Consider the following 11,543-nt stretch of genomic DNA (forward strand, 5'->3'; position numbering starts at 1 on the left):
ACGGAGCAATTTTTCAAGTTATATATCATAGTGTACTGCAATGGAAAGTGAACTAGAATAAGATGCCCACCTGAGATGGCGTGTTTCATAACAGCTTTCTGGACCACAGCAACTAAGCTGGGATAGGACCGGTCGATCCACTCCAGTACGTCTAGGACCGACCACGTGGACACCCGCTTTGAGATTTCCATTGGAACCACAAAGCCACTTTGACTGGAAGTGCTAAAGGACAGAAAATATTGTTAAAGTTGAAATTGTGGAAGGATAAAAGAGGTGAATATTAAAAAACAGTTAGACTAATGCTGAGTTTCATTTATGCAAGTAGTGTTTGAAATGATATAGTTATTCCTGATCTGGCCTGCAGTCTTCATTTTAAACATTTATGACATATTCCAAGGTATTATTATTACCATGCGTCAACCAGAAGACCGGTATTGATTGTGAGGGCTATCTGACGCAAGCTATTTGAGGAATCTCAGGTGAGAGGTCAGGAATGAATAAAGATAGGAATACATACAGCTCAGTATGCTCTCTTCTATTGATTCTGATTATGTTACATAAAGATTGAAAAGATCTAATCATTTCATTTCCCAAGATTGTTCGATTTTTAAACCTACATTTTTTTTTTTTACAAAATGTCAAACTAAGAATAGTATTCATATTTAATTTATTTTAGCTAGGTCCACGTGCTCCCTCCAGTGCTGTGTGAAGGAACTACAGTCTCAGTACAGTTGTGACAAATCAATATTTTAAATTCAGCACATTTACTATAATTAGGAATGATTGCGGATTCTTTTCTTACAATATTAATACTAATTCACAATTTGAAAAAATAATATTTTGTGATACGTTTGAGCCGACTAAGTCTATGTACTTTGAATATTAGAGAATTTTTGTGCTACTTGGAGAGCTAATGGTCGTTTTTTTTTACATACGATTGTAAAGCACTTGTGTGGTTTGTATATTAGTATAATATATTATATGACAGAGCACTGAACAAGCAAAATTTAGCATTGAAAAAAATCAATTAGGCTACGGCTAATGCTAAGCCAAGGCTAGGTAGTGCCTAGTTAGCCACAGATACGCAGACAAAATGGCCGAACCCAAAACAACCCTACAAAATGGCCGACACGGAACGAGCTAACAAAATGGCCGACATGGAACGAGCTAACAAAATGGCCGACACGGAACGAGCTAACAAAATGGCCGACATGGAACGAGCTAACAAAATGGCCGACATGGAACGAGTTGACAAAATGGCCGACACGGAACGAGCTAACAAAATGGCCGACATGGAACGAGCTGACAAAATGGCCGACACGGAACGAGCTAACAAAATGGCCGACACGGAAAGAGCTAACAAAATGGCCGACACGAAACGAGCTAACGAAATGGCCGACACGCAACGAGCTAACAAAATGGCCGACACAGAACACACTGACAAAATGGCCGACACGCAACGAGCTAACAAAATGGCCGACACAGAACACACTGACAAAATGGCCGACAAAGATCAAAGAGTAATGAACAGTGAAAAAAGTCATGGTTTTACAGTATTTGATAAATAGTATGACATTTTCCATCTTTACTGTTTTATTAGTGGAGACATATGATTGGCTGGGACAGTTAAGTCTCACTGGAGCCTTTAAAATGACGACGTATTGATCATTAAATCTGTAATTGCTTTGATGTCGCCGCCTTTTTTGAAAAATGGACATTAACTCCGAAGCGTCTGTTAAAAAATATGCCCTTTCCACCTCAAATTGTATTTATAGAACTATATTATCAATTTTAATGTTTGACTAACTAACTGGTGGTCATTTTATAACGTTTATTGCACTTCAAAAGGAACACCGCCCCGCGTCTGGTTTCACGGCGTCAACGTCAAGTACGAACGGCACACAACAAAATATATACGTTGTACGGACGTCTTAAGCTATATTCGTTTAACTTTTAGTGGTAAATCATTAGGTTTATTTACCGTTTCCCAGGTTCTTGTGAGTTTCGTGGGTCTTTTTACGGAATTGTGACGAAGCAAACACATGTGCCAACATGTTTACACACACCTATACTTTGCTAATATTCAGGTGTGTTCACGTAAACTGGGAATTCACATGTTCACCAAATTCGCTATACTTTTAAAGTGCATATGTAAAAATAAATATGGCTGGGGATGAAAATATTGGTATTTTGATAGATGATAGCCATTACCCAACACAGAAATATTTCGAGAGATGCTCGCCATGAGCGAATACGAAAAAAAAACCGAGATGAGATGTTTTGAGATGTACGCAATGTTTATGCACGTGAAGCATACAAACACTAGATGGCGCATGTGCATAACCGAGGATGGGGGTGCAAAACCCCAGCTGGACTTTGCATGACTTTTTGGATCACGTGGGCTATGGTGATGTTTTTGTAGAGGTTGCACATATTCCTCGCAATAGTCGACCGTCTGTTGTTGTTGTTGCAGCGGGAGGGAGAAGTGGCCGTGCATGGTGCCTCCTTCCACAGCGTGTGTTTGCAGAGCTGCCTGTCAACTTGGTTTGTGATGCAGGGAGGAAGGATGAGCCGCTTGGAGTTGTGATTTATTTCTTTTTCTCGTCCTCCACTTGACATCTGACGAGGTGAGTGGAAAAAAATGCATCCAAGTAGGTTCAACATAGAGGAAAAAGTGCATTGCTCTCATCATAATTTCTGCAGTCAAGTTTGCATTTTTATTGTTAAAATAGTCTGCCCGCTTAGTCCAAGCATTACGGTAATTCCATTCAAAACAGTGGTGATATGCGTGTTTGATAGGGTTTGGGTCAGGGTTATCAAATCCTAGCAGGACACATACTCAAAATTGTATGATTTCATAGATTCAATCATGATTAAATGAATAATGAATTATTATTAATAATATTTTCAAGATTATTTACAGTTATAATATCTTAAAAAAAACTCAGGGGATTCATTCATTTTTTTTTTTTATTCTGACCTTGACTTAGTTGAGAAGTTCTTTTTTTTGTCCTGATAAAATTAGAAGACAGCTTTTTTTTTCATTCCGGAGTAGCTTGGACGTGCACTTTTATCTGCTTCTGAAGGTGATTTATTGTCAAAGGAGACATGAAGAAGCATGTTCCAGTTAGAGGACTCTTTACTTTCCCACCATCCTTTATTACACTGAATCACGGATACACGAGGGGTATGCAAGCACAATCTATGTGGGGGTGCATGTGGGAGGGGGGGGGGGATCTCCTAGCAGCCTTAATAAGGTCCAGTCCAAATGTCATTCTGCCTCCCTTAATGAGAAAGTCAGTACTGAGCGCTTTTAAGGGCTTTTGTCAAACCCCGCAATCTCCCACTGTGGCCTCCTGGGAATTTTTCTATTCACCATAGTCACCACTACCAGTTTTTTTTCAAAGTTATGAAACTATTAAAACCATTTTCAAGTGTTAATTTTTCAAAATCAACCCATCAATCCATCTCATGTAAGATTTTCCTCGCACTAAAATAAAAATGGCGGAATTCCCTTCGATTTTCCGGTAACACTTCTTGAGGCTTTTTTGTGCGTCTACTTAGCGTGAACATATCTACCAAGTTTCATGTTCCTAGATGAAACCCTCTTCAGGGGCTGAATTTTTTAAACTCATTTCATCCGCCAAGTGAAACAGAGAATACATTTTCCAAAACTTCCGACCTGCCAATTTTCTTTAAAAGTTGCATTTTTTAGGGTATAAAAGCCAAATAAATTCCCTGGAGATCCAGAAAACATCTCATATTTGCCCGTTTGGTAACCCTCTTTGTAATTTACGCATTCCCAGAGATGTTCTCCTTGAAGAAAAACACACACTATGCAAGAAGCAGGTTATGCACACAAATCCGACCCGACTTCTAACATGTTTATCCAAATTCGACATGGTTTTAATCAACATGTCACAGTGTGTGTTTTCTTTTTGCATCCAAGCCAGGAAATGGAGAACAAGGCCATGTACTTGAGTACATATGAGGAGAGAGAAAGCGCGTCCATGTACGAAGACGCTTACGATGGACATAATCTGTCCAAACTCAACCTGTGTGATGAAGGTGAGGCGTTCGAGTGCACTGAAAAAAAAAACGGGAAGTCAGCACTAAAATCTGAACCCTGCAAAGTGCATCCTAAGGCAGAATTTGCAAGGCTTCCTCTGAACGCAAACATTTTTTCTCCTTTCTGGGCTAATTAAGGCTTAAACCAAGCCGCGTTGGCCTTAAAAAATGAACTTCCTTTTTGCTGAGTTTGACTCGCTGCTATACATTCCCGACATGTGACATGAAGACAGCTGTGATTGTCTTGAGTGTGCATTTAATAGTCCTATAAGGGAAAGTGTGTGCGTGAGAGAGGCCGAAAAAATGAGCCCAAACAACATAGATGCTTGATGAGGGCCAAGTTTTGGTGAAATTTTGTTCCCAGGAGAAACTAATCTGCTGTTCTTAATCTGTATTGCATTCTTGAGCCGAGATACCAATGGGCCAAAGTCCAAAACTAAGTGGTGGGAGCCGAGTGTCTCATCCTATCAAACGCTTTGTTGTGGTTTTCAGGTTCTGGAAAGCGACGTAGGAAACAAGATCAGTGTTGTGCGCCGCTCAACTCCCTGCCGGCCATCAAATACGCCATTTTGTCGCTCTACGTGTTGGTGCTACTCATCGTTTTGGGACTCTGCCTGGCAGGTACGCCAACTTTTGCAAAAAACGTTGCAAAATTGGGATAGATTGACCAATTTTAAAGGATGTAGTTGGTCGTTTTTGAGGAATGAGAGAATTTCCACTCTGGTGACGTCATCCCATTTTTTTTTTTTTTTTTGCAATATGGCGATCCATAATTTCCATGTTACTTTAGCCGCCCGCTTGGTTTTAGCGTGGAGAACACACACGGCGAATAAACAAGTCACGTCTCGTGGAAAGTGAAACGCTAACAATCGACGGAGGGGAAACCGGCCTTCAAAAGAAAAGAAAAAAAACATGGGGGGGCTTAAGAGCTTTTTCACCTTGAGTGAGGGGCCTCCTTGCAAATGTCAAAGTTGTTAGGAGACAAGATGATGAAGACGTTGGAGACCCACTGTGTGTGTCTAGTCCTCAAATGGCTTTTTTTGAAGGACTTGTTGCCTGAACAAGCAATCAAAGTTGCTGCCAAGTAGCCCTAGCCAATGTAAAGAAAAATGGGGGTGTTTGCCAGTTTTTTTCCACCCAATTGTCAATTAATTTAAATCAGGTGTGTCCAAGTGGAGGCCCGGGGGCCAAATTTGGCCCGACGCATCATTTTGTGCGGCCCGGCAATATAACACAATATATATGAATATATATGCAACACACCCTCGTAAAAGTGGTAATGTACAACAAAAGTGACTTCACCCTTCCAAAATCTGCCTTTAAATTGACTCTCAGAACATAAAATCCTTGCTAATATGCGCTCCGTCCCCGTCTTTCTCATTAAAGGGCAAAACTAATCACGAAATACGTGCCAAAGTCAACCCCGAAATTGAACCCAGATCCCATCCAGGCCGCTTTTGATTCCAAAATAAAGTGCATCTGGATGGCGTTAAATGCGACGACATAGTTGGCCGTCAGTCAACTATTCCAGCCTTGGTGGAGGTCTTCTTTAGCGATAGCGAAACAATCACACTTTTTTTTTGTTGTTGCGGTAATCCTCCCCACACATGCTGCCATTTACACGCCGTTTGCCGGCGTTGGCTTTAATAGATGCAAGCTGCGCCGTATGCCGCGCTTTCAAAGACACTTGTGGTTTGGTGGTATAAATAGTTTAAACCCAAGACAGGCCGCAAGGTGCGAAATAATACAAAACAGTCCAGTCCAGTCCCTTTGTAATGTGCAAATGTCAATAAAGTTAAAGTTATCTTTATTGCGGTCTTTAATTCTTCATGAAAACCTTTATTGGCAGTTGTAATTTGAGATTTTAGTTCTGGGATTATGTACATATGTCAAAATAATGAAAAAAGGCCACAAAAAATGGTTGTTGTTTTTTTTACATTTCAATAAATAGACAGTTTTATTCAGTTTTTTATTCTTTTCTTAAACCAACCTAAGAACTAAACAAATCAAAAAATTCAGCGCATTATTCTAAGTAAAACAGGTTTTGCTCTTTCAGAAAACTTTGAAGTATTATTGGATGAAATATACAATACTGTATGTAAAGTATCATGTTAACTCATATTTCCTTGATACTTTTCCGGATAAATCTTCTTAAATTAGCATGAAAGTCCCTTTTTTCCCTTCCAAAGCGCACCGTGGAAACCAGGAATTGGACAGGCCGTGACCAATCCATTTTCCTTTCGCAATTTGGGCGTTGAAAAGTGATGTCAGCGGCGAAAACACACACCGCTGTCAATCCCCAAAAAGCTAACAGCCAAAAAGTGACAAACTAAAGCGGCAGCTGTCGTCTTGGCTACGTTTGACATATGTTCTTTGTCCAATATTCCTCTTGTGCCAACCAAAATACAAAAACAAGTCTTAATTCTTCAAGATATTTGTCAAAAATCCTAGAAACTAGTGTTTGCGCTAGCTTGTGAGCGTTGTGGTGCAGACAGACCATTATTTAGCAATTAGCCCCCCGGTCTCGGGTCATTTGGCCTAAAGTTAGCGCACGTAACGAGCTGCCATTCATTTGTTCTCTGGTGGAGGTCCTCTGCGGTTTTTGTACCCTCATTTGAGCACTTTAGGACCCCAGGGGAAGCCCCCGCCGTGTTGTTGCTAATTGCCGCAATGAAGCGTGGAGGCTGCCTTTCATTTCTGGTCATGTTATGCAGTCCGAATGTCTACAGCATAAATCCAGATTGGCTAACTCCCACAGTGTCCATGTAGACTTAGCTAGCTAGCTAGCTAGCTCAGACCAGGTCCAGAAAAACTGCAAAGAAACAGAAATGTAGTACCAAGGTCAAATACATGGTCTGAATTTTTCCAATTATGGTCTTTGTGAATAAAAAGATCATAATTTAGGGGTATATTTCTCTAGAGAAGTCATGGATTGTTTACTCTAGGACCAGGAACTTGAAATTTAGCCTGAATTTTCTCCCAAAGTCATTTGACAAGGCCCTGTAAATACTTAAAACTACTCTGGGATAGACCTTTCTGGAATCTGAGTCTAAAACTTATCTGATTGGCCAGATTCAGTCCCAGGAGACCATTTAGTTCCCAGAACTGAATCTTACCTGAAGAAAAATGGAGTGTTTAGAAAGTCTAGAGCAGGAAAGGGGCACAATAAGCACTGGAGAACTTTGTTTTTGAAGGCCAGATAGTTTTTGATGGATTCCACCATCTGCTCTCCATTAGGCGCAAAATCCCAAATGTAGGCTAACAAATCTGGGGACTTTTTCTGAAATTGCCGAGAGATGACGACTATTGGGTTGTCCTTCCAGTGTCTCGCTCCCAGACCTGGTCACAACGGCAGCAGGTGTTGATGGACAACGTGACCCAGATGTCGGAGCGCTCCCGGCTTCTCCAGCAGACCCTGGGTGAGAACCCCGATCGGGCGGACCTTCTGGAGAACATCTGGAAGCTGGAGAACCTCTTCCAGAATCACAGTGACAGGCTGCAGAAGCTGGAGGTTCTCATCCAGGTGCCTATTTTTGTTCTTGGTGAAGGTAAACTCGTTAAAACCGACCCCTAAGAATGTTTTGGTCCACTTTCAGAGTCTGGAAGCGGAGCTGAGGAACACCAGAGCTCAATCCCTGCAGTCTGAAGGCTACCTGGTGCAGCTAGATGATCGTTTGTCTTCGTTGAGTAGCTCCACCGGCAGGAATTTGACGGGTCTGAGCGCTGAAGTGGCGCTCACGTCAACATGGCTTCGCGATCAGAAGCTGCTGCTCAGGTTAGCTACCGTTAGCCTCGCGGGAAGTACTGCCGAGACCTCACCACGCTAGCTAATGACCGTTTTTCGTTTGCAATAGGGAGACATCAAGTCAGGTGAGCGGACTCCGAGACAAGTTGGACGAGGTCAACTGGACGGTGGGAGCTGTCAATCACACCGTCAGCAACGACATTACGATCCACCACCTGAAAATCCAAGATCTTCAGGTAAGGACCACCACGAGTACACATTACGCCGACTCTCCCTAACGGTCTCCCTGTAGATCCAGATCAGCAACATCACCGAAGACACTTCCAGTCTGTGGGTGACCCACGTCCACACGGAAGCCCAGCTTCGGAACGAGATGGAGATCCTGAACACCATCACCGAAGACTTGCGTCTCAAGGACTGGGAGCACTCCTTAGCCCTGAAGAACATCAGCTTCGCTGAAGGTCAGCACCCAATCCTCTGCTCTCTTAAAAGTCCTAGAAACATCTCCAGGTCCAATCACCTTATGTAATTACCGGCTATTTTGTCACCCAAAACAATGACAACCGAATCGACAAACCAATTAATATTCTGCTTGGAAGAATTTAGTGGAATGTCCCTCATAAATCTGTTTTGGGTGGAGGAACTGTCCGGAACGTGGAGATGTTTTCATAGTGACTCTTGAGCGTAATGTTCCTCGCATGCCAATATTTGCGAGGAATAACTTTTGGGTGTAGCCATATGTCTCATCACTTTTTTTGCATATATCTATCTGTTTTTTGTAGGACCCCCTGGGCCAAAAGGAGAGAAGGGGGATACAGGACCACTAGGGCGTCCTGGGGTTTCTGGATTAACAGGTTTAAGAGGTTAGTGCATCTGACTCATCTGGAAAGCAAAAAAAAATAAAAAAATGGCGTACAGTGTAAACAGTCCAAGAACTTGTTATGCTACATTACGTTCCAGGTTTGTTAGCGTTCTTTTGGGCAGGTTTTCAGCTTTTGTAATATAAAAGTACAGAAAAAAAATTCGATTTACTGTTTTACAAGAGCCACTTTGGCGAATAAGTCAGCAAATCCAGTAAAAAATATTTGGACTTTCCCTTTAACAATGTGCTGTGATGTCATTTTTGCTACACATGTGTTGCTATGCATTGAAAATACATTAAATACACACTATTAACCCTTTACTAAATGTTAGATAGACGTGTTTTATTCTTTTACAGTCAGCTAACGTTTTCAAAGTTCTTTTTTTTGGCATTTTTCTGTCTGTATTCTCACCCTATTGCTACTGTGACATTTAAATTTCCCAAATACGGGATAAATACCTAATTTAATCTAATCTATTCTAATAAAACATAAAACATTTTAGCTGTTTTTTAGAGCAACAAATTCATGCTATTTCCATTCTTTTCATCGAAGAAAGATAATTTGTGTGTTGGTACAAGCCGATTATTTGGAGTGATGCTTCATAATCAACTTCATGCTTTCAAATTCTGCCAAAACAAAGAGCGTCCGAGCAGTCTATTAATACCGGCGACGTCTGCGAGTTGTTGCTGAGGAGCGAGCGCTCACAACACCGGCCAGGGCCAGCCAGCGTACATGTGTTCCTCATTATCCTGTTAGCTCAGAGTAGCTACGACGTGCTTACTGTAAACACGCACATTTCTTACAGCGGGGAAATTGATTTTATTAGTGGGGGCCAAAAAGATTGTGCAAAAAGATTCAGATTGAGCCTTGTTTTTCTCCATTTCATGGCGTTATCCGACTATGTCGTCCATCAATGATGTCATACTTGCGCCCGGGGAGCGCTAAGAATGAAGCGTTCCAATTTGCTAGAACATGTTAGCGTCCAAGTTTGGTGGGAAAGTCCTTGTTCACTTCCCAGTTTCTCCAAAGTCGCAAAATTTAATTTGTTTTTGCTAATCTAGCACTAGTTTGTACATATCCTAACCCCCCGAAAAACTTTCAAAACAAACCATGGCCAAGTCTTTCAACATATTAAAACTTAATTAGTTTTTCCTAATGAAAAGAAGTCATTTATTTGATTAGACGGTGCAGCACTGATTGTTAAATATCTTAAACCCAAATTAATGCAATCAATAAAGCACTTGTTATACATGTGGTTTATTTTTTTATCTTTTTAAGGTTTTGCCGGAGAAAAGGGCATCCCGGGTGTTCATGGTATTAAAGGATCCACCGGTAAAGACGGGGGTCACGGCCAAAAAGGGGACGTCGGACCCTTTGGACCAAAAGGTGGGCCTGCCATCTTTAAATTAAAGTCTGGTGCTTAAAAAGTAAAAAAAAAAACACACTCCACGGGTGAAAACAAGCAACAAAATGGCACCCCTAAAAAAAACATGAAGGTCTTTCCTGTGGTTTTGGATCCGGAGTGGTTTTCCTTTTCCAAGCTGCCAATTGAAACTGAAACCACAAATAAGAGGAAATTTCATTTACAACAGTTTCACACTTTGATTCCCAAGAGGCCCTTCCTAAACTTTTTAATTGATACCTTCATTCGGACTTCCTAGGAAACCCAACATGGTTTGTTTTGTGTCCAGGTGAACGAGGAGAACCAGGGTTGAAAGGAGATAAGGGGGACAGAGGAGGAAAAATAGGTTAGAATTGGGTTTGGATAAGACAAAAAAATAAATAAAAGGCATGTTTCATGAAACAGTTTTTGTCCAAATTCTAAATTTCAGTGGAGGACATCCTCGTACGACTGGTCAACGGTTCAGGCCTTCACGAAGGTCGCGTGGAGGTCTTCCACGAGCGCCAATGGGGGACAGTCTGTGACGACGTGTGGGACAAAAATGACGGAGACGTGGTCTGCAGGATGCTGGGATTCCGGGGCGCCGCCCAAGTCCACAAGACGGGACGTTTTGGTCAAGGTATGCCTGAAAAAAAAAAAAAAAAAAAACGCCCTATGTATGTGACCTCAGAAAATACTGGTTTGTTTTACATTAGGATCCGGTTTGATCTGGATGGACGATGTGGCGTGCGAGGGTTCCGAAGACACCATCCACGAGTGCAAGTTCTCCGGTTGGGGGAAGACCAATTGCGGCCACGTGGAGGACGCCGGAGTCACTTGTCTCGTCTAACGAACTTGGAAAATGATGCGTTGAAGTGGGACCGTCATTTGGAAGACTTTGAAAGGAGACCTGTCCGCCATTTTGGGGCCGTTTTGTGCCTTACTATGACAACCTGGTAGCTTCAATATAGTCTTTGTTATGACTTATCAGTTAGATTTTTGAAGACTTAAAAGTGGGAAAATATTCCAAATGGACATTCTGGAGAGGTCAAATACCAAAAACTTTGCCGCTGTACCTTTTTGAAGACGAGAAGTGCTCTTAACCGCATAAATGTGCCTTCATTTTATTTGTCTTTTTTTCAACATTCTTGGTTGCATGTCATACATGTGTTTTTTATTACGGCGTGCCGCTCGTTGGCGATTTACGGCCAGGCCTACCATGACTTAGCAACACCCAAAATATTTCATATTTCTACATGGTTTGATTTGGTTTACTACAAAATGCACTGCTGACCTAATAAATGTTTTTACATAAAAATGTGAACTCACTTGCCTTATTGACAGCTCCAAAATATGATAACACTTGATCAAGTTTGGTTTTTTTATCAATTAAAATGAGGAAGCAATACCCACCCATTAAAAATCCACAAGGTCCCTTAAATTCATGTACATATTTGATTTATGACCTCCCTGACTTAACAAATGT

The 11,543-nt window shown here is 41.5% G+C and overlaps 2 protein-coding genes across 5 annotated transcripts in view; one reads left to right on the forward strand and one right to left on the reverse strand.

The window, feature by feature from the left end:
- Nucleotides 1–2,246, reverse strand: part of LOC144215082 (exostosin-1) — a 32,546-nt gene extending 30,300 nt beyond the window's left edge. For 2 of the 3 annotated variants that reach the window (XM_077743882.1, XM_077743876.1), the window contains exons 1-2: nucleotides 1,982–2,245; nucleotides 71–222 (exon numbers count right to left, since the gene is read on the reverse strand). The gene's annotated coding sequence lies outside the window, so the exon portion shown is untranslated. Of the gene's footprint in view, nucleotides 1–70; nucleotides 223–1,981 lie in introns of all 3 variants that reach the window. The other variant, XM_077743889.1, reaches the window with a different exon arrangement.
- Nucleotides 2,247–2,371: 125 nt separating this feature from the next.
- scara5 (scavenger receptor class A, member 5 (putative)) lies at nucleotides 2,372–11,381 on the forward strand. Of its 2 annotated transcripts, none has more exons than XM_077712178.1 (12): nucleotides 2,372–2,627; nucleotides 3,950–4,068; nucleotides 4,561–4,689; nucleotides 7,392–7,591; nucleotides 7,665–7,843; nucleotides 7,923–8,049; nucleotides 8,106–8,274; nucleotides 8,596–8,676; nucleotides 9,955–10,062; nucleotides 10,368–10,424; nucleotides 10,509–10,697; nucleotides 10,774–11,381. In XM_077712178.1, exons 2-12 carry the CDS (start codon nucleotides 3,957–3,959, stop codon nucleotides 10,905–10,907), a joined length of 1,485 nt encoding a protein of 494 aa, XP_077568304.1. In that variant the 5' UTR covers nucleotides 2,372–2,627; nucleotides 3,950–3,956; the 3' UTR covers nucleotides 10,908–11,381. The 2 variants fall into 2 exon arrangements, with proteins under 2 accessions (XP_077568304.1, XP_077568305.1); XM_077712179.1 differs by having other exon boundaries at nucleotides 2,601–2,627; nucleotides 3,954–4,068.
- The last annotated feature ends 162 nt before the right edge of the window (nucleotides 11,382–11,543 follow it).

The sequence above is a fragment of the Stigmatopora nigra genome, chromosome 2 (genome assembly GCF_051989575.1).
Source record: "Stigmatopora nigra isolate UIUO_SnigA chromosome 2, RoL_Snig_1.1, whole genome shotgun sequence".
Lineage (NCBI taxonomy): Eukaryota > Metazoa > Chordata > Actinopteri > Syngnathiformes > Syngnathidae > Stigmatopora > Stigmatopora nigra.

Bases quoted from the DNA above. Each gene is read 5' to 3' on its own strand.
- scara5 (XM_077712178.1), top strand. From the start codon at position 3,957: ATGGAGAACAAGGCCATGTACTTGAGTACATATGAGGAGAGAGAAAGC. The intron at 4,690-7,391 runs GTACGCCAACTT...TTGTCCTTCCAG, and splicing joins TTTGGGACTCTGCCTGGCAG to TGTCTCGCTCCCAGACCTGG. The intron at 10,063-10,367 runs GTGGGCCTGCCA...TTTTGTGTCCAG, and splicing joins CGGACCCTTTGGACCAAAAG to GTGAACGAGGAGAACCAGGG.